The 21685-nt window shown below is 54.5% G+C and overlaps 1 protein-coding gene across 2 annotated transcripts in view; it reads left to right on the forward strand.

The window, feature by feature from the left end:
- The window catches only part of ALPL (alkaline phosphatase, biomineralization associated), a 60112-nt gene extending 39908 nt beyond the window's left edge, over positions 1-20204 (forward strand). For both annotated transcript variants that reach the window (XM_036834983.1, XM_036834992.1), the window contains exons 2-12: positions 575-738; positions 5261-5380; positions 5685-5800; positions 6915-7089; positions 7872-8047; positions 11290-11433; positions 13331-13400; positions 15501-15635; positions 17724-17915; positions 18376-18495; positions 19194-20204. In XM_036834983.1, the coding sequence (XP_036690878.1) occupies positions 678-738; positions 5261-5380; positions 5685-5800; positions 6915-7089; positions 7872-8047; positions 11290-11433; positions 13331-13400; positions 15501-15635; positions 17724-17915; positions 18376-18495; positions 19194-19459 (1575 nt within the window). In that variant the 5' untranslated portion in view covers positions 575-677 and the 3' untranslated portion in view covers positions 19460-20204. The remainder of the gene's footprint in view (positions 1-574; positions 739-5260; positions 5381-5684; positions 5801-6914; positions 7090-7871; positions 8048-11289; positions 11434-13330; positions 13401-15500; positions 15636-17723; positions 17916-18375; positions 18496-19193) is intronic.
- The last annotated feature ends 1481 nt before the right edge of the window (positions 20205-21685 follow it).

The raw sequence follows: 21685 nt of genomic DNA on the forward strand, positions 1-21685 counted from the left end.
TAGCAAATATAGTTGTCCTGTAAGAGCAAATGTAGGTGTCCCTGTAAGAAAAGGTGGACCCTTTGTTTTGTCTCTGATGTGCTTGGGACATGGGTAATTCAAGGCTAAAGGCTGATGTTCTAGAGCAGTGCTTCTCAAAGTGGGGTCCACAAACCAGCAGCAGCAGTAGCTGCAGCACCTGGGAGCTTGTTAGAAATGCAGTTGGAGTCTCTGGGCTAGGGGTGGAGGGTACTGGAATCTGTTTCAGCAAGCCCTCTAGAAGATTCTGATGCATGCTGCAGTTTGAGAAGCACTACACAGAAAGTGAACACTGGTGGGTTCTGGGCTTCAGGTGGATTGAAAGTGGGAATTCACTTGGGAAAGGAGAAGGAACCACTTTGCAGCATGGAACTCATTTATGCCTATACAACTGTTTATGTGATTAAGCTTCTTGAGGGAGGGACCACCTAGGTTTTGCATCTAAATGCCTAGTCTTTTGTAATAGGTGAATAATGAATGAATCAACAAATGAATAAGTGAATGAACAAATGAACTCTGGAGCTGTGACCTTCATGTCTTTTTTTTTTTTTTCTAGGATTGGAACATCAATTAACTACTGACCACTGGCAGCCCACCCTTCCCACCCATATCCATCATACCTCTGGGCTCCAGAGAAAAAGCAGGTCTTGGAGTGCACCATGATTTCACCATTCTTAGTGCTGGCCATTGGCACCTGCCTTACCAACTCCTTAGTGCCAGGTAGGATGGGGGGCAAGGGTGGAGGGAGGGGGAGACATGGTGCAGGAAGGATAGGATGAGGGCAGTGTCTGTGTTCAGGGTCATAGAACCATCCAAAGTATTTAAGAGCTGGAAACAAATGTTCAGAGCAGGAAATCCCAGCCTCTACATGTGCTAGTGTTGGAAAGGTCACTCTTTTTCTCTTTATATTATTCTTTAATTGGGGTTTCTATTCTCTCTTACCTCAAAGAATCTGAAATAGAACTTATTCTATAAACTCTTCCAAGTTGTGGTATGTTAAGTCTCCTGTTGGTTTCGTCTGCTTAACTCTCCCTCATGATAGTACATTTCCTTATATTTTGTAATTCTTGCTTGTAAACTCACCTTCAACAGTTTTGTTGTTGTTGTTGTTTTGTTTTTGTTTCCTGTTGTAAACTCGTACAAAAGTGTTTCTACAGTGCAGTATTACGTTTGATTCTTCAACTAATTCTATGAGAGTACTTATGTTATTTATTTATTTATTTATTTATTTTTATTTTTGGCTGTGTTGGGTCTTCGTTTCTGTGCAAGGGCTTTCTCTAGTTGCGGCAAGCGGGGGCCACTCTTCATCGTGGTGCGCGGGCCTCTCACTATCGCGGCCTCTCTTGTTGCGGAGCACAGGCTCCAGACGCGCAGGCTCAGTAGTTGTGGCTCACGGGCCTAGTTGCTCCGCGGCATGTGGGATCTTCCCAGACCAGGGCTAGACCCCGTGTCCCCTGCATTAGCAGGCAGATTCTCAACCACTGCGCCACCAGGGAAGCCCGAGAGTACTTATGTTAATTTCTCAGTTTTTGGTTCTTACACTATAAATTCCGGCTCAGATTTGGAGTTGAGTTCACATTTTTATGACTGGCTTTCCGTCCCCATCCCTTCCACAGCTACCAGGCAAAACATGTACCTGAAAATAGTTTCAGCCTAGGCTTGTATTTGGTCTGACACCGCAAGGGTCCTTCAGCCTCAGCTCCTGTTTACCTTTCTGGTTTTGAATACCCTCTCAATTTCCGCCTCCTGGGGATTTCCCTTCCCCCTTTTCTTCCTTTTTCAAGTCATATACTGTTCTTGATTTTTTTTTTTTTCCAGCATTTCAGTGTCTGTTGTAGGAGGGGAGCCCTCCTTGGCTCAGTCCATCATGTGGCTGGAAGTCCCACTTGCCCTCCCCGAACCTTAATTTCTCCATCTGTCCAGTGGAGATAATAATCTCTCCTCCTTCAGGCTGTTGTGGGAATTATAAGGGACAGTCACAGTGCAGGCAGGGAGTGGGTGCTCGTAGGAAGAATATATTTCAACAGATGAGGGAATTGGGATTCAGAGAAGGGACTGGCCCTCCCAGGTCACACAGCAAGTCAGTAGCAGCCCTGGGGACTGAACCTGAGCTGCTAGATTCCCAGGCCACTGCTCCCTCTGCGATCCCATGATGCCTTTCGGCTTGTGTCCTTGGGGGCCCAAGGTCACCCTGGGACCGAGTCCCTGCTTTCTCAGCACTCACAACCCACCTGAGCGAAAGGTGAGCAGATGGATGAAATGTGAGAAGACGAAAAGGCGACAAAATGAAACATCTTCAAATATTCAGCGCTTCAGTTTTTTGTATGTTTCATTTTAGTCATTCTGATGGGTCTGTAGTGGTGTTACATCATGGTCTTTTCCTTTTTTAAGAAAATTAGGTGTAACTTACAGCAAAGTGCACAAATCTTAAATGTATAGCTTGATGAGTTTTGACATATTTTTGTACCCATGTAACCATCACCCGGATCAAGAAAGAATATTGATCATGGGACACCAAGGGCTTTCCTGTGCCCCTCCCAACCACTGCCCCTGCCCCGCCCTGCCCCAAGCCAGAGGAAATGACTAGGCTAACTCCTGTCACCTTAGTCGAGTTTTGCCTGTTTTGAGCTTCGTATAAATGGAGTCATACAGTACGTACTGACAAACACTCTTCACGTAGCATTCATTACAGCACGAGCATTTCTGAGCGTCATTTAATGGTCTCCAAAAACAATGGTCTCCTGATACTCAGTTGTCCAAAGCCACTGTTGCTTAAACCAGTCCTCTGACAATAAAGTCAGTTTGACACCCACTGAACCCTTCTCGGACCCTGGGATGGCGCTGGTGAAAAAGACAAGGGCTCTGCCAGAGTCCCAGTCTCTCAGGGAGCAGGCACAGCAGGGAACTGGCAAACGGGTAACAGGGCTCACCTGGAGGAGTAGCAACGGGAACAGGGAGGCTGATGGCAGCCCAGCCCCGGGGGTGCTGTGCCAGGTGCTGCGGGGAGGGCAAGGTGGGTAGAAGTTCATCACCACCCAGATGGCACCCAAATGGCCAAAGAAGCTCCTTGACCAAAGCCCTGGCACCGTGGTATGTGGGAGGAAGGCGGGGGGGAGATTGAAACCCGCCCAGAGCTAGTGGGATCCCTGATCAAAACCACTAGCCCAGGGAGTTTGGGGCTAGCAGATGCAAACTGTTACATGTAAAATGGAGAAACAACAGGGTCCTACTGTAGAGCACAGGGAACTATATTCAATATCCTGGGATAAACCATAATGGAAAAGAATATGAAAAAGAACGTATCTATGTGTATAACTGAGTCACTTTGCTGTACAGCAGAAATTAACACAACACTGTAAGTCAACTATACTTCAATTAAAAGATAAATTTATAAGAAAAGCTTATATTTGGAAATAAAACAAACCCAAGTTTAAAAAAAAAACAACACTGGCTCAGGGCACTTGCCCAGGCTTTACCTCACTTGATCCTAGAACTGCCTGCAAGTAGCTATGTCCTCCCATTTTTCTGGGGCAGAAATTTGAGTGGCAGGAACTTGCCTAAAGGCGCACAGCTGGATGGAAGGGCCAAGGCTCTCCGGGCTCCAGCTAGGGACCATCGCCCATGAGGTCTGAAATTGGGGAGCTTCAGAAGAGAGATGTGGCGCTGGGGGCTGCCAGCGTGAAGGTGGGGGACTAAGGCATCAGGGTGGGGATGGGACCTCTAGGGGGAGGGGTGGGGCGTGGATGGGTCCCAGGCTTGAGGTGGAGAACTGCTTCCTTCTGTCTCCTTGCCTGCGCTGCCTGCCCCAGGCCCAGACAGCCATGGAGATGTGTGGGTTTTCTGTTCCCCTGCGGCTCAGTCTCAGAATCCTGTTTCCTCATTCCGCAACGTGGAGGAAGTAATGGTAGCCACCCTGTAAGGCTGTGGGGAGGGGAAGGTACTGTTGCCGTGTACGGGGCGCTTGGCACGAGCCTGGGTACCGTGAGTGTGTAAGAAAGGAGAGCTGTGCTCTTCACCCGCACAGCATGGGCCTGTGTCTTCAGCCCATGAATGTGTAACATGGCCTTGGACAGGACCCTCCCGCCTCTGCTGGCCTCAGCCTTCCATCCATGCAGTGGAGGCCACTGAAAGAGAGAATCCCCAAGGAGCTCCCCTCTCTAGGCTTCTGTACTTCCACCGGCAGGTTTGATGGGGCCCGAGTACAGAAGACAAACCAGCAGATGGTGGCAGGGACCCCGACCCCTGTGGACAGGGATCCTGGGCCTCTGCTTGGAAGAAAAGGGGATTCCAGGACTTACTGGGGTGGGGGGGCATCGATCCTCTCCTGTGGGTCAGGTGTGTCGCTTGCCTTATCTAAATCCCGTCCTCGTGAAGACCCCGAGAGGGAGGTACAAACACCTGCATCTGACAGGGAGGAGACTAAGGTCCAGGGAACTCGCTTATCCACACAGCTGCTGCTTGGCACAGATGCGGTTCTAACTGAGGACTGTCGGGCACTAGAGTGTTCTTTCCACTGGAGAATTGACGACTAGACTCATGGACGTGAGAGAGAGAGAGAGGAGAGGGCATTCCTGGTTCCCAATTTTTCTCAAGATTAGGGACACAGAACGTCGTCTTTGCTAATTTATCCTTACAGGAGTGAGGCTGTTCTCGGCTACTTTAAGTCTGATACGTTAAACAACAGGCAAGTCTTGCTTTCCAGCACAGCTAAATAGCTGTTGCTAAGTCAGGTTCCTGCGGAGCCTACTCTAATGAATAAGCCAGGCAGAGTTTATAATTGATGGCTGGATACATCTGGGGGCTCCTGCAGTTGGAAGTAGTTTGTTCTCTTGAATAAGTTAAACATCACCCTCCTAATTGTGCTAGCACAATTCATTTGCTGCCTTAGCACAATGTCTCTCTGCTGGGTGGAAGGAAAGAGCGTGGGCTTTGGAGTGAAGCCCAGCTCTGCCAGTGTCTGCCAGAGCGGTGTGGCCTTCTTGGGCAAGTCGCTTGGTGTCTCTGAGCCTTGGTTTTTCCAGCCTCAGATGTGGGTAGAAGACCCAGGGTCCACAGGCTCGTTTGGAGGATGGGACTGGCATAGGTTTTGCAGATCTCATGCCGGCTGTCTGAGATGGGCAACTACTGCTTCCTCTGCCGAGTCCAGGCAGCCTTCTGCAATGAGAAGTTGGCGTCTGTAGTGGCTGGGGATGGGAAGCTGCCCCACCCCCTGCCAAATAACTCTGCCTCTCTGTCCGTACAGAGAAAGAGAAAGACCCCAAGTACTGGAGAGACCAAGCTCAGCAGACCCTGAAAAATGCCCTGAGGCTTCAGACTCTCAACACCAACGTGGCTAAGAATGTCATCATGTTCCTAGGAGACGGTGAGGCCTGGGGGCCCAAGGGAGGGGCTGGATGGGGGCCCAGGGAGCCAGGCAGAGGTGAAGGTGGCTGTGTTGCAGAGGCTGGGGCCCTGGGGGCATGTTGAAGAGGATGGGAGAGCCAGGCTGTGAACCCCGAGGGTCTCGGGAGGGAAGGAGGAAAGGGGCCACCCGGTCATGCTCTGGTGCCCACTGCTCGGCCTGCCTTGGCACCTAACTCTAGGGAGCTCTGGGTGCCCAAGAGGGCTGATTGGAGAGGCTGGGAGCCCGAGAGACTGAGCCCCCCCGCCCCCCGCCCCCGCCACAGGGATGGGCGTCTCCACGGTGACGGCGGCCCGCATCCTCAAGGGTCAGCTCCATCACAGCCCGGGAGAGGAGACCAGGCTGGAGATGGACAAGTTTCCCTACGTGGCCCTCTCCAAGGTGAGCTCCAGCCCCAAGCCTCCCACCTCTAGGAGGAAAGGGCAGGGGAATGGCATTCGCTGGAACCCTCAAACCTGCTGGCAATGCGGTCAGCCCTCCCACGGGCTCTGTGAAGTGAGGACAGTAGCGGCTGCTTCCCAAGACTCTGGGGATTTCAGCTCATTGATTTCAAAATCTGTTGACACATAACATACATAGAGAGACCTGCACCGGTGTACAGAGTGAATTTTCACAAACTTTGCACGTGTCTGTATGACCAGCATCCAGGTTGAGAAACTGAACATGACAGCAGCCAGGGGTCCCCCCGCGCCCCCCTCCAGTCCTTGCTCCTTGACTTCTAACACCATAGATTAGCTGTTCCTGCTTTTGTATTTGACGTAAACGGGATCACGCAGTGTGTACTCTTTGCATGGGGTTCAGTTACGTTCGTTCTCTCCCAAGGCGGCTCAGATGGAAAGTGGTAGCTTTGTTTCTGGTGTTGTAGTTGCTGGTGGCGGTGGTGTCACATAATAAAGGTCCTTTAGACACTCTGGGCCAGGCCCTGGGCTCCCTTCTGGGGTAATACCAGGGACTGTAATGTTTTCTGGCCTTCAAGGAGCTCTCAGGCTGGTGGGGCAGGGAGACAGGCAGATAGTTTCAGACCAGAGGTCTGAATAGTGAGGGGGGGGTCCCCATTTCCCCATCCTAGATCCTGCCTCCCCCTAACTTTCCCTCCCCTTCCCCAGCCTCCCTCACTCCCTCAAGAACCCCCTCCGTCTCCCTTCTCCACGGCTCACCTGCCTCCCCCTCCCCCTTTCTGGCTTCTGCAGCCCCAGACCCAGAGAGAGCTGACCCAGCCCCCATTTCTCTGCCAAACGAGTCTCCACATATTGGAACATTGTGTTCCCGCCCCTTCCTGCTACCCTGGCTGCCAGGGCACAGGGCGTGGGCAGGAAGCAGGCAGCTAGGTGATCCTGTGGCTCCGGGGGGACCTTGGTGGGTAGCAGGGCTCAGCCAAGGCCGCGGGAGGCCTCTGTCTCCCTCGTGCCCAGGCCCCATGGTGTGAGTGGGGGTCGGAGGGCAGCAGAGTGGGCCAAGGCCGGGCCACCTCCTGACCCTCCTTTCCCTCCTGCAGACATACAACACCAACGCTCAGGTCCCTGACAGCGCGGGCACCGCCACCGCCTATTTGTGCGGGGTGAAGGCCAACGAGGGCACCGTGGGAGTGAGCGCAGCGACCCAGCGCACCGAGTGCAACACCACTCAGGGCAACGAGGTCACCTCCATCCTGCGCTGGGCCAAGGACGCAGGTGAGTGGGGCGAGTGGTGGGGAGTGGGCCTGGCTCTGTGGCCTGTCTGAGCCTCTTTCCAACCGTACAGTGGGGAGAGGGTAGAAGAAGATGCTCTCCAGGGCCCTTCCAGCTCTGAGGTTCTGGGCCTCTGTGAAATAGTCATGGACTCCTTTCCATGACAGCGAAAGCTAGTGGTTTAGGGGGTCACTCAGGTGTGCGTTTGCTCCCAGCTCATTTCCATGAGTCTATTCCTTTGACTATGAAATGGGCATGAACACAGAACCCCCTCCCAGGTTTAGTGTGAGGAAGGTCAGGGACGAGCCCAGCACTGTTCCCGTGGGAGTCCAGTAAATGTCTACCCCTTCTCCCTTCCTCCTTGGAATTGGGAGGCCCTGGCACGTGCCCCCAGGGACTTTGGAGTCAGGCTATGAGGCCGGCTGACATAGGTGACAGAACCACACTCCACCTGAGAGCCCTGCGGAGGGGCCCTTGTGTTCCTGCAGGGCAGCCGGGGGGCTTCCTGCAGGGTGGGGCTCTGCAGGGTCTGTGGTGGAGGGGAGGGCTCCAGCCCAGGTGCTCACAACTCAAGGGCCCTCAGGAGGGGCGAGGGTCACAGAGGCAGAGTATCTGAGCTGCCCGGATATTTGGAAGCCACCGACCCCACCTTTAGTACGGATGGGGAGACTGGGGCCCAGGCAGGCAGCAGAACTGGCCTGTCTTTAGCTAGGAGAGGGAGGGGGAAGACAGCTTGGACACGCCCATTTCCAGGCGAAGCCAACCCCTCCTCTCCCACACCCCAGGGAAATCCGTGGGCATCGTGACCACCACGCGAGTGAACCACGCCACCCCCAGCGCCGCCTACGCCCACTCTGCTGACCGGGACTGGTACTCGGACAACGAGATGCCCCCGGAGGCCCTGAGCCAGGGCTGCAAGGACATCGCCTACCAGCTCATGCACAACGTCAGGGACATCGAGGCGAGTGCGGGAGTGCAGCCAGAGTAGGGGCTTGTGGGTCCGAGGCCTCAGGCCTAGACTGGCCCGGGAAAAGCAGTTTGGCCTGGCTCCCCACGCACCTGGGAGGGCTCCCAGCCCATGAGGGGATTTGCATTTGGGGCAGGGAGGCACTGTAGGATTCCTCCGCGGTGGGGCTGAGGGATGAATCCTGATGTGGCCGCCACCACACCTCAAGAACCAGGCGCCCAGGGATTATTCTGTAAATTGGAAACTGGCGCTGCACTGGAGCGTGGGGGTGACACAGTGCCATCTCAGGGGAGTACCTGCCCTGTACATTCCCACATGCACAGACACGCACGTGTCCCGTGCCCTCAGGCAGCATGCCCAGAGAAAAGGTGGTGTGGGCCGTGGTTAACCCGAGCTCTTACTTTAAAACTTGGGTTCCAATCCTTGCCCTGCTGCTTGCTAGCTGTGTGACCTTGGGTCAGTTACTTAACCTCTCTGAGCCTTCCCTTCTACAACCCTTTTGTGAAATGTACCTACCTTAAAAGCCCATTGCAAGATCTAAATAAAATAATCCCTGTAGAGTTTAGCCCTGGGCCCAATGCCTAGTGAGTGCTCAGAAAGTGGTAGCATTTATGCACGAGCAGCCACATGTCCCTGCCCTGAAACACCAGCTTTGACATACGGAGCAGGCTTAGCACATGTGCACCCCAGCATTGTCCACCTGATGTTCAGATGGGTCCCTACTCTCTGTTCTTAAATGAGAACCTCTGGCTTGTTCCCTTTTCAGACTCCTGTTACCTACTGCCAGGGGCTGGTGAGGAGGTGAGGGGACTTCAGCCCCCAAGCCTAGAATGGGGGTTCAGTGAGGCTCAGAGAGCCCCCAGGTCCCTCCTACCCCTTACCTCTGTTTCTACCCCCACCAGACAAACTTCCTGGCTCCCAGACCCACCCTCTGCCCCCCCATGCCATCCCCCCAATTTCTAAGTGCCACCTGGCCCCTCTTCCAACCCCTCATTTTTCTGAGCAGTGGATTGAGTTGCCCCTCTCGGGACACGTAGTCCTGTTGATCGCTCCTAGCAAGTGACCGTCTCAGGCAAAGCCGCCGTTCTGACTTTGTACCTGACTCATGTCCTGGGACAAGTCGCTTCCCCTCCCCAAGCCTCAGTGTCCCCACCTGTGCAACAGGGACAGAGAGCCCCACCTGCCCCCTCCCAGGGCCGCTGGAGGCTGAGATGAGGTCATGGATGTGAGAACATTTGTTGTACAAGCACAGGGTGTAATTACGGGCTGCTCTTGAGAGAGATTTGGCAGCAACAGCCTGAGAAGGGGACAGGAGCTTAAAGGAAGGCTTCTCTGGTGGGGGCGGGCAGGGGGGAGGGGTGTGAACTGGGTTTAGGGGGGTGGTAATCCGCAGAGGCCGCTGGGGGATGAGCTAGGGCGTGAGTGGGGAGGTGGGGCAGCTGTGGGGACTGCCCCTCCTCCCTCTCCTCTCTCAGCCTCCTCATCCTTCTCTCTCTCCTCTGCCCCTGCATCACCACCACCCCAAAGCCCCCCAGCCCCCAGGCTGTACATGAAACAAAAATCCTGGTGTCCGCCCTGAAAATAAATATCTTTTGCTAAAAAAAAAAAGAAAAAAAGAAAAAAGAAAAATGAAAGGCACAAACCCAAACCCCAAAGCCAAACAGCAAGTCTGTTATTTGGGAGTTTAATGAGTGTGTGAAGTGCCTGCTGGGGCTGGAAATGATGAGGCTCCAGGCAAGAAGATTGGGGGCTTCATTTTCCATTCTGAAAATGCCAAGGGGTCAGGTTCTGTGGGAACAGTTTGCGGGGGCGGGGGGCCAGTGACCCGGGGTCCCCTTCTCCTTTTTTAACAGCCTGCCCTACCCCCAGAGCTCCTGGCTGGAGCTGGCAGTGAGGAACTTGCCTCCATGGAACTACTTGGATCTCTACTACTTCTGGCCGTTGAGAATACCTTCCACGGGAGGCCAGCCCCAGGTGCCGGGACTGCACTGCATCACTGCATTTCCTCCTGGGACAGTCCAGTGGCTGGGACAGTCCTGTGCGTGGGCATTACTTCCATTTTATAGTTGAGGAAACTGAGGTGCAGAGAGCTTAAGTGACAAGCCCTTGGTCAAGATGCAGTAGAATCAAGATTCAAACCCAAGCCTGACTTCAGAGCTCTTTCTGGTTCCCCAGGATCCAGGCTGGTCCTGCGGCCAGCCCGTAACCCCCCTCACCTGTACCACCTGTACCACCGGCCTGGACTCCTGGCTCCCCCTCCACCCTGTGGAACCTGGGTTCTGAGGAGGGAGCTGGAATGGAAGGTTGAGAAGGGTGCCCATGAAATGCCAGTCCCAGGACAATGGATCTGAGGCCAGCTGTCACTGGGTCTGCTCTCCCAAGGTGTCAGCCAAGGGCAGTGGCCTGGGCTGACGCCCACGGTGACAGGAGGACACTGGTGGTGTGGTGGTCACTGCGGGCGGCGGCTATTATGCCCTTGGCCCCCGTTTTAAAAATAGCCGGGACTTCAAACATGGACTCCCCAGGAAAACAAACAGTCCCGTGTCCGTCTGCCCAAGCGGGTCAGCACAGTGGGTAAAATTAGCCTGGTGGTGACTACACAGACGTGGGTACTGGCCCACTGTTTGCCAGGCTCCCAGCTGGGCTGCCCCAAGACCTCCCTGGCTGTGGGGGGAGGAGGCTTTCAGAGTCCCCTTCCTCAGCTCCATGGACGCCGCAGGGCCCTGGTGCTGGGGCTGGAGGAGCCTCGGGTTCGAATCCTGGCTCTGCCCCTCACTGGCCGTGTGGCCTTATGAGAAAGAAATCACATTTCTACACCCATTTCTTTATTTGGAAAACAGGTGACACGGGTTCCCTTACAGCCTTGGTATGATGTTGAATAAGATCATGTATCTCAAGTCCTTAGTGCCTGACACACACTCTGTAAATGGTATTATTCTCACAGAAGCCCAAGTTATGCGTCGGGCTTCTGGAAAGCCGAATAAGGGAGGTTAGCTGCAATGTTTCACCCAGAAGCCCAAATCACAGTCCCAATAGCCTCGTGATTTCATCCCTGCCCCCAAGCTGGAGAAGTGGAGGCTCGGGGAGGGCAGCGTGGACTGCAGCCAGGATTCGCCATGCCGGAGAAGCTTCCACCCCACCCGCCAGGCCCCCAGGAGCCCAGCTCTCCAGGCCGGGCCTCTGGAGCCTCTGGACGTCATGGCGCCCTGGGCTCCTCATGGCTGTGTCCCCTTTAGGTGATCATGGGGGGCGGCCGGAAGTACATGTTCCCCAAGAATAGAACCGATGTGGAGTATGAGATGGACGAGAAGGCCAGGGGCACGAGGCTGGACGGCCTGAACCTCATCGACATCTGGAAGAGCTTCAAACCGAAACACAAGGTAGCCTGTCTGGGGGCCTGATGGCTGCAGGGGACGCCTGCAGTGGGCAGGGCTGCGGGAGCCCTCTCTGAATCCGTGTTCATTTCTGTAGAATGGGGTCATAATTCTTACTTCAACGGGCTCAGAGGGCCTTACAGATATATGAATGGCACATAATAGGTGCCCATCAATTCCTTCCTTCAAGACCACAGTGAAATACCTTCAGGCAGTAAGGAGGAAGGTGGGCCAAGGCATAACCTGCATAGACATTCAGTCCACCTGCACCCCTACTGTGTGCAGGGCCCCTGGCTAGGCATGAGGTCCAAAGGATGAGTCAGGTGGTTAAGGAAACGTGGAATGCTGTGTGCTTGGATGGTGAGACGCCCAGGAGCTACGGGAACCCAGAGGGGACAGACCACAAGGGTGGGGCTGAGAAGCCCTGACAAGGGGGAGGAGGGGGAGGAGGCGATATTGGGAGGGTCTTGCAGGCAGAGGTGGCAGGGAGGGGCCAGGCCGGGGCACGTGCTGGGCTGCTGGAGCGTGGGAAGACCTGGGCGCAGGCTCCCTGGAGCAGCTCTGGCCCTTGAAATCCGTCTGCCGGCCGCTGGGCCTGGGGCAGCTGGGGTCTGGAAATGACTGCGGTCAGGGCTGAAGACAGTGGGGAGCAGCCTGGCAGCCACTTTGATGTCACTCTGGGGTTGGGTTTCTGAGGGTTCCAGGACTGGCCCCCGGGGAGGCCTTGTGGGATAGGGCTGGGCCAAGAGCGAGGTGGGGGGTAGGGGCTGGGGAATGGCCCCCCGGGGCTGGTAGGGGCGGGACTGAGCTGCGTTGAACCTTTCCCACTCCTGAGTCAGCTCAGGCTGGACCAGAGCCCCATCCCAGCCCGAGTCCGAGAGACACCGCCACTCCCAGCCTCAGTTTCTCTACCTGGAACATGGGACCAGAGCTTAATCCTTCTTGCCCAGGCAGGGGGCTTACCCTGGAGCTCAGTCTAGACACCAAGAGGGAGAGAGGCGCCCACATCACTGGACCGAACAGGGTATCACTTTGAGGTTTCAGATAAGCCACACATTCTTCGCAAATCATGCCTTAGTATGGGTTAATCTGTGTGTCTCAGTGTCCTCATCCGTAAAATGAGAATACAGTACCTACCTTGTATGGGTGATGTGAGGGACAAATGAGATAACATAGGAGAATCATCTCAGTGAAGGAGGGGAGCTCCACTTTCTTAGCCTTCCCACCCTCCTTCCCAAAGCAGCCCCTGAGGTTCAGAAACCTCTGATCCCAATGCCATTGGCCAGAGAAGGCAAGGGGCTCTCCAGTGGACACACAGCTGATTCCTGGTAGTTTGGGACCCCCCAGTCTAGGCCTGAATGGTGCCGTCACCAGGCAAGCTGGCCAGCCCCTTCGCATGGCCTCTGTGCCCTGGGGAAACAGTACTTCCTTTATCTCCCCCTTGGATGGGGTCCCCAGGGCAGAGCTAGGGCTTTGCTTCCTCCCTGGCTCTCCACAGCTCTCAGAATACACATAGCCCATACCTCTCAGTGGGCACTCAAGGCCCGCTGTGATCTGCGCCTCCCTCTTTGCTCCCTGATCCCTCCCCATGCTTGGAACTCTACTTCCTGACCCCAGGCTGATCAATTGCTGCTTGTCCTTCAAGGCCTCATTAGGACATCAGGAAGCCCTCTCTGATCCTGCCTCTAGGCTCACAGTGGTCTCTGGTCTCCAGATTCTCATCTCCCTGCATTAAAATTGCCCATTTATTTGCCATTTCTTGAAGGCAGGGATGGTAGGTCTTCGGGGAGGGATTTTAAATGACTGAAGAGAACCAGTACATGCCGCAGACTTTGAGACCAGCTGGGGTTAGTCCTTCTGACTTCCCCAGCCCTGGCCTGGCTGACACCGCCCTCCTTCCTAGCACTCTCACTATATCTGGAACCGCACCGAACTCCTGGCCCTCGACCCCTACACCGTGGACTACCTCTTGGGTAAGTGGAGGGGGATGGAGTGGACATACAGCTGGGTGCCCCGGGGACGAGGTCCCAGGCTGCCCCCCTACTTAGGGACCTTTGCCCTCAGCCTCCAGGACCTGGGAGGGGTGAGGGAGGGGTTCTGGTTCATAGAATTAGACCTGAAATCTGCTGGCTGTGCAGGGTGAATAGCTCCATTGAGCACAAAGGGAAACAAAGCTCAGAGAAAGGAAACGACCTCTGGCTTGCCACACAGCCAGTTAGAATTAGGGCCCAGGTGAGTTTGAACCCTGGCTGGAGCTGGGACTTAAACAGTCCTAGACTGAGGAGCAAGGGGACCCAGAGCCAGCCCTGCTGTGTTGCCAGGGCAGAAGCCAGCTAGATTGTCTCCAGTGGTCTTGACTGGGGGTTGCCCCCATTTCCCCAGGGAGTGGGAAACAGGTGCGGGGCCTGGGGGCGGCTCCAGGCCAGGTGGAATGAGACCCTGAGTGCCACCATGCAGACATCTGGGTCCTCTTTCCCTTCTGGCTATTGGGCCAAGCAAGTGGTGGCAAAACCTCCTGCAAATCTTTCTCAAGGAACACAGCCCCTGGGTCCTGGGTGTGTCACTGGAAATTATGGCTTAGAGCTGGGTACCTGGAGGATCCCTCAGATACACACACAGCTCTCTACTTGCCTGGGTCACACAGCACACACCCCATACCCCACACTGGCTGTGTAGAGTCATGCATGTACCCATGGAGCAAGAAAGTTCTGTTCATGGATCTTAGAGCCAGAGTGCTGGGTTCAAATCCAGCTCCTACCACCCATGAGCTGTGCAACCTTGGGCAAGTGATTTCTCCTCTCTGTGCCACAGTTTTCTATAAAATAAGGATAATGAATCCTCCGTAAAATGGGGATAACAATAGGGCCTACCTCAGGGTTGTCATGAGGATTAAGTGAGCTAATATATAAGTTACCTGTTGCTGCATAACACATTATCCCAAAACTTTACAGTTTAAAACAACTGTAAAGTTGTTTTATTTATAATGATTGTTGAACAATTTATTCCTTCACAGTTTCTCTGGGTCAGGAGTTTGGGAGTGATTTAGCTGGGTCTCTCGTGAGGTTGCAGTCATCTGAAGGCTTGTCTGGGGCTGGGGCTTCCGAGGTGGCCCACTCATATGGCTCATAACTTGGTGCAGGCTGTTGGCAGGAGGCCTCAGCTCCTTGCCACATGAATCTCTCCATTGAGTTGCTTGAGTGTCCTTACAACATGGCGGCTGGCTTCCCCCAGAAATGTAAGAGTATGCAAGGCCGAGGCCACAGTGTGTTATGCCCTGGCCTGGAAGTCACACACCATCATTTCTACAGTGTTCTGTTGGATACAGCGGCTAGCCCTAGTCAGTGAGGGAGGGGCACACATGGGCATGAATTCCAGGAGGGAGGATTATTGGGTGCCATCTCAGAGGCTGGTGCATAAGTGCTTCCAAAGCACATAGGACAGCGTGTGGCACAGAGTAAGCACTCTGTTAATTGGAGCTCTTGCTTGGCTGCATGCACTCATGGAAGGGCAAGGTGTTCTGGAAGGACAACCAGGACTGGAAACACCAACCCAGTACTTGTGGAATCTTGTGACATGGGTAAGAAATGGATCACTCTCCTTACTTCACAAGGGAAAAAACCGAGCTCAGAACAGAAGGGACAGTGACCCCAACCCTTCTTCTGTTTCACTGCACAGGGCACTGAGCCCTTCAAGCCTGACCTGTAAATCACATGTAAATACACACCCAGGCTGCCTTGTTGAGGCCAGGACACAGTCCTCTGCCATGTCCAGGGCTCTATGGGCTCAGGGTGGGCTGATGGATTGGAATCCCAGGTCTCCCACTTAGCAGCTGAAAATAGCAAGGTACTGAACACCTGAGGCTCAGCCTCCTCCTCTGTGAAATGGACACGGTGGTCCCTCTCACCATGGCGTGACTAAGAAGATGAAAGGAGGAAGCGCGCCCAAAGCACCTGGCACAAGTCAGGCCCGCAAGAGCCACCCCGATGAGCTTCCATCCCCCCACTTTACCCCCAAGCTGTGTGTGGGGAGCCTGTGCCCCCTGAGACACCCACATCCTCCCGGGTCCTCCTCAGGTCTCTTTGAGCCAGGGGACATGCAGTATGAGCTCAACAGGAACAACGTGACTGACCCTTCACTCTCCGAGATGGTGGAGATGGCCATTAAGATCCTGAGCAAGAACCCCAAAGGCTTCTTCTTGCTGGTGGAAGGTAGGGGTCCAGGGCCTGACTGCAGGGCCACTTCCCTGGGAGCTTCCAGATGGGTTCAGGGGTAGGGCGGTCCAGCTCTCAGAACTGTCCAGTTTGGGGATGAGCAGGGAGATTCCTTTAGGGAGATGGGTTGTGGAGGGAGGGGGGAAAAGGGGGCGGTGCTGAAGTTCCCAGCCCAACAAGCAGCTCTCCTCTGGGCGTGGAGATGGCACATCTGGCTTACTAGTCCAGGAAGGCTTCCTGAGAGAGGAGGCAAGTTTCTTCCTTTTGGAAATACCTCCCCAAGGCCTGGCTCTGGAGGGGTGTGCAGGCCCCTCAGCTTCACTCCTCCCAAAAGACAAATCAGCAGGCCCCAGTAGACAAATGTGCTCTTAGCAGCTGCCTGGCTGGGCCCAAGGACGCCGGCCCAGGGTCCTCCTCTGTAGATGCCCATCGGTCTGCAGGAACCCTCGCAGCTGGACAGCAGACCTCTGATGTTACTGGGCCCGTGTGGGAACAAGGTCAGAGAGGAGAAGGCCCAGGGCGGACCCTGGTATATCCTGGGGTCCCCTGGGTTGGGAGAGCCAGACCCTTCAGGAGGCAGGGGTGCTGTATGCCGACATTCCTGGGGTTTCCCAGCACTGTTGTGAGGCCCTGGAGTCGTTGTCCTGATGCTGCCGCCCACTGGCTCTGTGACCTCTACCTGTACATTTCTGTAAAATGAGGCCAAAAATAGTCCCCCTCTCCAAGAACGGTTATTAGCATCCATTGCGTTCAGAGACATAATGTACTTGGAACAGGGCCCAAAAGAGAATAAATCCTTGATGCTTCTATTATTATCATTATTATGATTACACAGTAGCTAAGTCAATCACAATAGGAAGTGAGAGGAAATGATAAAGTTTCTGGAATCTTCCAAGGTTCTAACAACTATTGTCTTCCATGTTCTAAATGGACCCACACAACGGACGTATTTGCACACATCCTCTCACCACACATACGCACACGCTCAGGCCCCTCCGCCCTTCAGAGGCCAGCGGGCGCCAGCCCAACTCGGCGGCTTTCTTGCCAAGCCCCGGGGTTCCCACTCAAGCACGGCGGTCTTGGCCTGGCCCTGAACGGGCCTCTGATGCCGAAGAACCAGGCAGGAACCAGTGGTGGTGAGCACGGGCTCCCCCGGGAGCGGTCCTCTTTGTGAGCGGGGCCAAGACTGGGCCCGCCAGACCAGCTGCTCCCAGAGCCACAACAAAGGAGGGACCCACCCTGCCAGCCTGCCGGGCCGCAGTGGTGAGGCCCAGGCTAGCAGGAAGGAGGGCGGCCGGGCGCCCAGGCTCAGGACCCTCAGAGTTGGGAGTGCCCACCAGGCATTGTCTTTCTGTTAGAGATGGAAGGTGTTCTCTGAAATCACACAGCCTTAGCTGTGACCTTTAAGCCAGGCTTAACTCCAGGCCTCCTGTGCTCATCTGGGGGAGGTGGCATGAGGTGCAGGCTTCCCCAGGCCTTTATGGAAGGCTGCCGTAGGCACTGCCCAGGCATGGAGGGCTTTTCCCCTTTAGGAGCGTGCTTTACCCTCAGAGGGGATGTATTCAAAGTGGAGATGGAAAAACAGGGCTTTCCAGTGAGTCACACCTGAATTCAAATCCCAGCAGATCCCACCTTGGACACATCACTTTCCACTCCCGGCCTCAGCTGCTCCATCTGTAAACGGGGCTAATCGTACCCATCTCTGCCCACGGTTGTTGTGAAGGGGAAACGAGACGTCAGCTTATGCCTGGCACCTAGCTGCCTGGCATCTAGTAGCCATTCAGGCATGTTGGGTCCCTTCCCTACCTCTCCGAGGTCTTCAGGGATACCGAGCAGCTGAAGAAGCAGTGCTGGGAGCAGAGTGGGGTGGTGGGTCTGCTTTAAACCCTGGCTTTGCACTCTCCATGCGTGGGCCTGTGGTCCAACAACTCACCTTCTGAGGTGCTGTGAAGGTCGAATGGCTGCGTCAAATGCCTGGTGTGGTGCCTGGCCCAGGGGAGTCCCCTGGCCGTCACGGGATGGGAATTGGGGGTCAGATCTCCTTCCCCGCCCCCTCACTGGAGGCCTTTGCCTTGGTGTCCCAAGGGGGAAGGATTGACCATGGGCACCACGAGGGCAAAGCCAAGCAGGCACTGCACGAGGCGGTGGAGATGGACCGGGCAATCGGGCAGGCAGGCACCATGACCTCCGTGGAAGACACGCTGACCGTTGTCACTGCCGACCACTCCCACGTCTTTACCTTTGGCGGATACACCCCCCGTGGCAACTCTATTTTTGGTAAGTGGGCCTCCATTGGGGTGGGCACTGGACACTCCCAGGGTCTGCCCTCTGGGAGCAGGAGTCAGGTGGGAGACCTGGCAAGCCCAGGGCCTGGCACATGTGAGACTCAGAATTGGGTAGGGAGGAGAAGTCACTGACAGGTGGGGGAACACAGGATGGGGGATGGAGTGAAGTGATGCCTGGATGGGTGTATGGGTGGCCACCTGGATGATGGATGGGTAGAAAAATGAGAGGGAGGATGGATTAATGGACAGGGGAGAGGAGAGGATGGATGGAAGGATGGACGGACAGACCAACAGATGGGAGGATGTGGGCACAGTGAAAACTGAAGGATGGCTGGTTGGAAATAAATTGGGTTTGGAAGGTGGCTTCCTTGAAAGGGGACCCAGGGGTTGCCAAGCTGGGGGCTGGGGACTATACTCCAACATGATCCCTGGACCAGTGCCTCCCTGTGCAGGTCTGGCCCCCATGCTGAGTGACACAGACAAGAAGCCTTTCACTGCCATCCTGTACGGCAACGGGCCTGGCTACAAGGTGGTGGGCGGTGAGCGAGAGAATGTCTCCATGGTGGACTACGGTAAGACTGCAAGGCCCAGAGCTGGGAGGGGACAGGGCACCCCCTTAGGGATGAGCTTGGAAACAGTGTAGTCCTGTAGTTAAGGCTGGGGGTGTGTGTCTCAGAATAGCCAGGACTTGAGTCAGAACAACCTTAATTTGAATCCCCTCCTAAAATCTACCAGCTCTGTGACCTTGGGCACATAACTTAAACTTTCTCAGCTTCCGTTTCCTCCATATCTACCTCCTAAGGTTGTCTGAAGGACTAGATAGATCTGATGAGCTTAGCGTGTTGCCTGGCACGTGCAGGTGCTTGCTATGTTACACTGTTTTTACTGGCTGTATAATACTCCAGTGTGTGAGCCTTCCCAGTCTGCTTATCCAATTCCATATTGTTAGGTGTTTGTTCATGATGTCCCCAGGGGTCCCTGGGGGCCTAATGGCACAGCTGATGGTAAGAGGCTCTCCTGGGTTGACTCTTCCCTTCTAATCCAGACGGCCCGGATGAGGTCTGGGGGTTGAGAGTGCAGGCTTCTGTGTCAGAACAGACTCAGGCCCAAATCCTGTGGCCTGGTGTGAAATGACTTCCCTGCAGTGAGCCTCAGTTTCCTCTTCTATAAAATGGGGGCATTCAAGCCAACCTGGAAGGGGCACGGGGAAGCTACTGCATAGTGCCAGGCCCCTGGTAGGCTCTCAGCAAGTGTTTCTTCTGGCCCGCAGCTCACGACAACTACCAGGCACAGTCCGCCGTGCCCCTGCGCCACGAGACCCACGGCGGGGAGGACGTAGCCGTCTTCGCCAAGGGCCCCATGGCACACCTGCTGCACGGCGTCCACGAGCAGAACTACATCCCCCACGTGATGGCTTACGCAGCCTGCATCGGTGCCAACCGCGACCACTGTGCCTCCACCAGCTTGTCAGGCAGCCCCTCCCCAGGCCCTCTGCTGTTCCTGCTGGCCCTGCTCCCCCTGGGCATCCTGTTCTGAGGGCCCAGGGCCTGGGCATCGACCAGCCCATGACAGATGGCTGGCCTCCCTCTCCCAGTGCTGCCCACTCCCCGGCAGCCCACACCTCAAGGGGCGGGAGGCAGAGGCCTCCACAGCCTCTGCAGCTGCCAGAAAGGGGACCCAGGAAACCAAAGTCTCTCTGCTGCCACCTCGCTCCCCTCTGGAAATCTCCACCAGTTGCTGGCCTCCAGCCTCTGCCCCCACCCGCTGCCCCTTTGGCCAACAGGGTTGGTTTCTCTTGCGCAGGCAGAGAACATAGACTGCAGAACTTCTCAAAGCATCTTATTTTTCTAGCAGACGTATTATTTCTCCAGACCCAGAGGCCTTGGAGCTTCTACGGAACATTCCGGATCTGACCCTCCCACTCCCCTCTCCTTCCCTCTGGAACCCACCAGGCCCTACCAGGCTCATGTCGCTGTCCCCAAGCCCAGTCCTAACTGCAGGGGAGACCAGGTCCTCCTCCTCGGGATGGGGGTTTGCTCACTCACTCATTCCAAGGCCGCCTGGGGCTCCCAGGAAGTCAGCTCCTGGGACTGGCCGTCCAGCCCAGGGTGGCCCAGGCTGGGAAGAGCAGCCTGGCAAAGCAGACGCTTCCCAGCTCTGAACACACATGCTCCTCTCTGAAGTGGCTCTCCTGTTGGGAACAGCCAAGAATTTTTCTCTTTTTGATGTTGGTTAAAAGGGAACACAAAACATTTAAATAAAACTTTCCAAATATTTCTGAGGACAGGACTGAGTCTTTGTGGTCAGTGAGGAAGAGACTGAAATAAGATCATTTCTCTGGGAAGCACTGGACTCGGGGCCCAGGAGCACAGGTGGGGTTGGACGGGGAGAAAGGGGGTCTCCTGCTGACCTGGGGACTTCACCGCTCATTACCTGGGCGACTTTGGACAAAGTCCTTTGTGTCTCTGCCTCTCCATTTTCTTATCTGTAAAATGGGAGACAGTCCACTCTGGGGTTGCCATGAGGATTAAAGAAGACTGCCTCTGTGCCCTGAAACCCACGGCAGGAAGGCCTTCAAGGGCCCTGGGACACCCTTGCTGCATGGCGCCCACAAACAACTGCCCACCCTGGCCCATTGTAGCTGTTCCTCCATTCATTCACTCAATAAGCATTGAGTATGAGCCAGGCACTGTACTAGGTCCTAAGAATTTAGTGGTTGCCCCCACAGAGCTTCAGCCTAGATGATTGTGATTTTTCCATTCCTGATTGTCAAGCCTGGGTACCAGACTCAAGATTACACCTGATATTGGGGGTATACAGAGTTCCCCAAGTTTGCTCCTCTTTCCTCATTTAGAATCAAAGTCCCAATAATGATACTAATCCTAACAATTAACATTGATCATTTACCATCTGCCAATCTCTGTGCTTGATGCTTGTATGCATTCAGTTCATTTAATCCTCACTAGGAAGTAGGCCTCCATCATCCACATTTATAGATGATGAAGCCAAGGGTGCAGGAGGTGATGTGAGTGCCCAAGGTCCCTCAAGTTGTGGAGCTGGAATTTGATTACAAAGTTCCCATACTTAATGACACCCTTTATTTATTTATAATGCATTTCCAACCTCCTGCCAACCAGGCTCTGAGGCAGCCAGTACTAATGACTCATAACAGGGGCCAGTTAAATATGAACTTGGAAAGATGAGAAATTGTATGTCAGAAGCAGACATCCTTCAAGAATGAAAATGCAGCTGCGTAGATTTCTCTTTGAGTTTCCTAGCAGTCCTGGCAAAAAGGGAAGCACAGCCGAGCTGATGCTGGGATAACAAATTAAACTACATGCCTACATTCTTGCCAGGACAGAGACCTCATCTTCACTGTACATTACAGCATTTTCATTTGTTATTCTCATACCATCTTCATAATTTTTGTCATATCTCTGTACTATCATTTCCTAAACAGTTATTTTTTTCTTTTTTTAAAATTTATTTTGGCTGCACCGGGTCTTAGTTGGAGGCATGCAGGATCCTTAGTTGTGGCATGTGGGCTTCTTAGTTGGGGCATGCAAACTCTTAGTTGCGGCATACATGCGGGATCTAGTTCTCTGACCAGGGATCAAACCCACGTCCCCTGCACTGGGAGCACGGAGTCTTTACCCCTGGACCACCAGGGGAGTCCCCCTAAACACTTCTTTAAATTCACATTTAAGCAGTCTGTTTTTAAAAGTTTGCCAGGGACTTCCCTGGTGGCACAGTGGTTAAGAA

The sequence above is a fragment of the Balaenoptera musculus genome, chromosome 1 (assembly GCF_009873245.2).
Source record: "Balaenoptera musculus isolate JJ_BM4_2016_0621 chromosome 1, mBalMus1.pri.v3, whole genome shotgun sequence".
In the NCBI taxonomy this organism is placed as follows: Eukaryota; Metazoa; Chordata; class Mammalia; order Artiodactyla; family Balaenopteridae; genus Balaenoptera; species Balaenoptera musculus.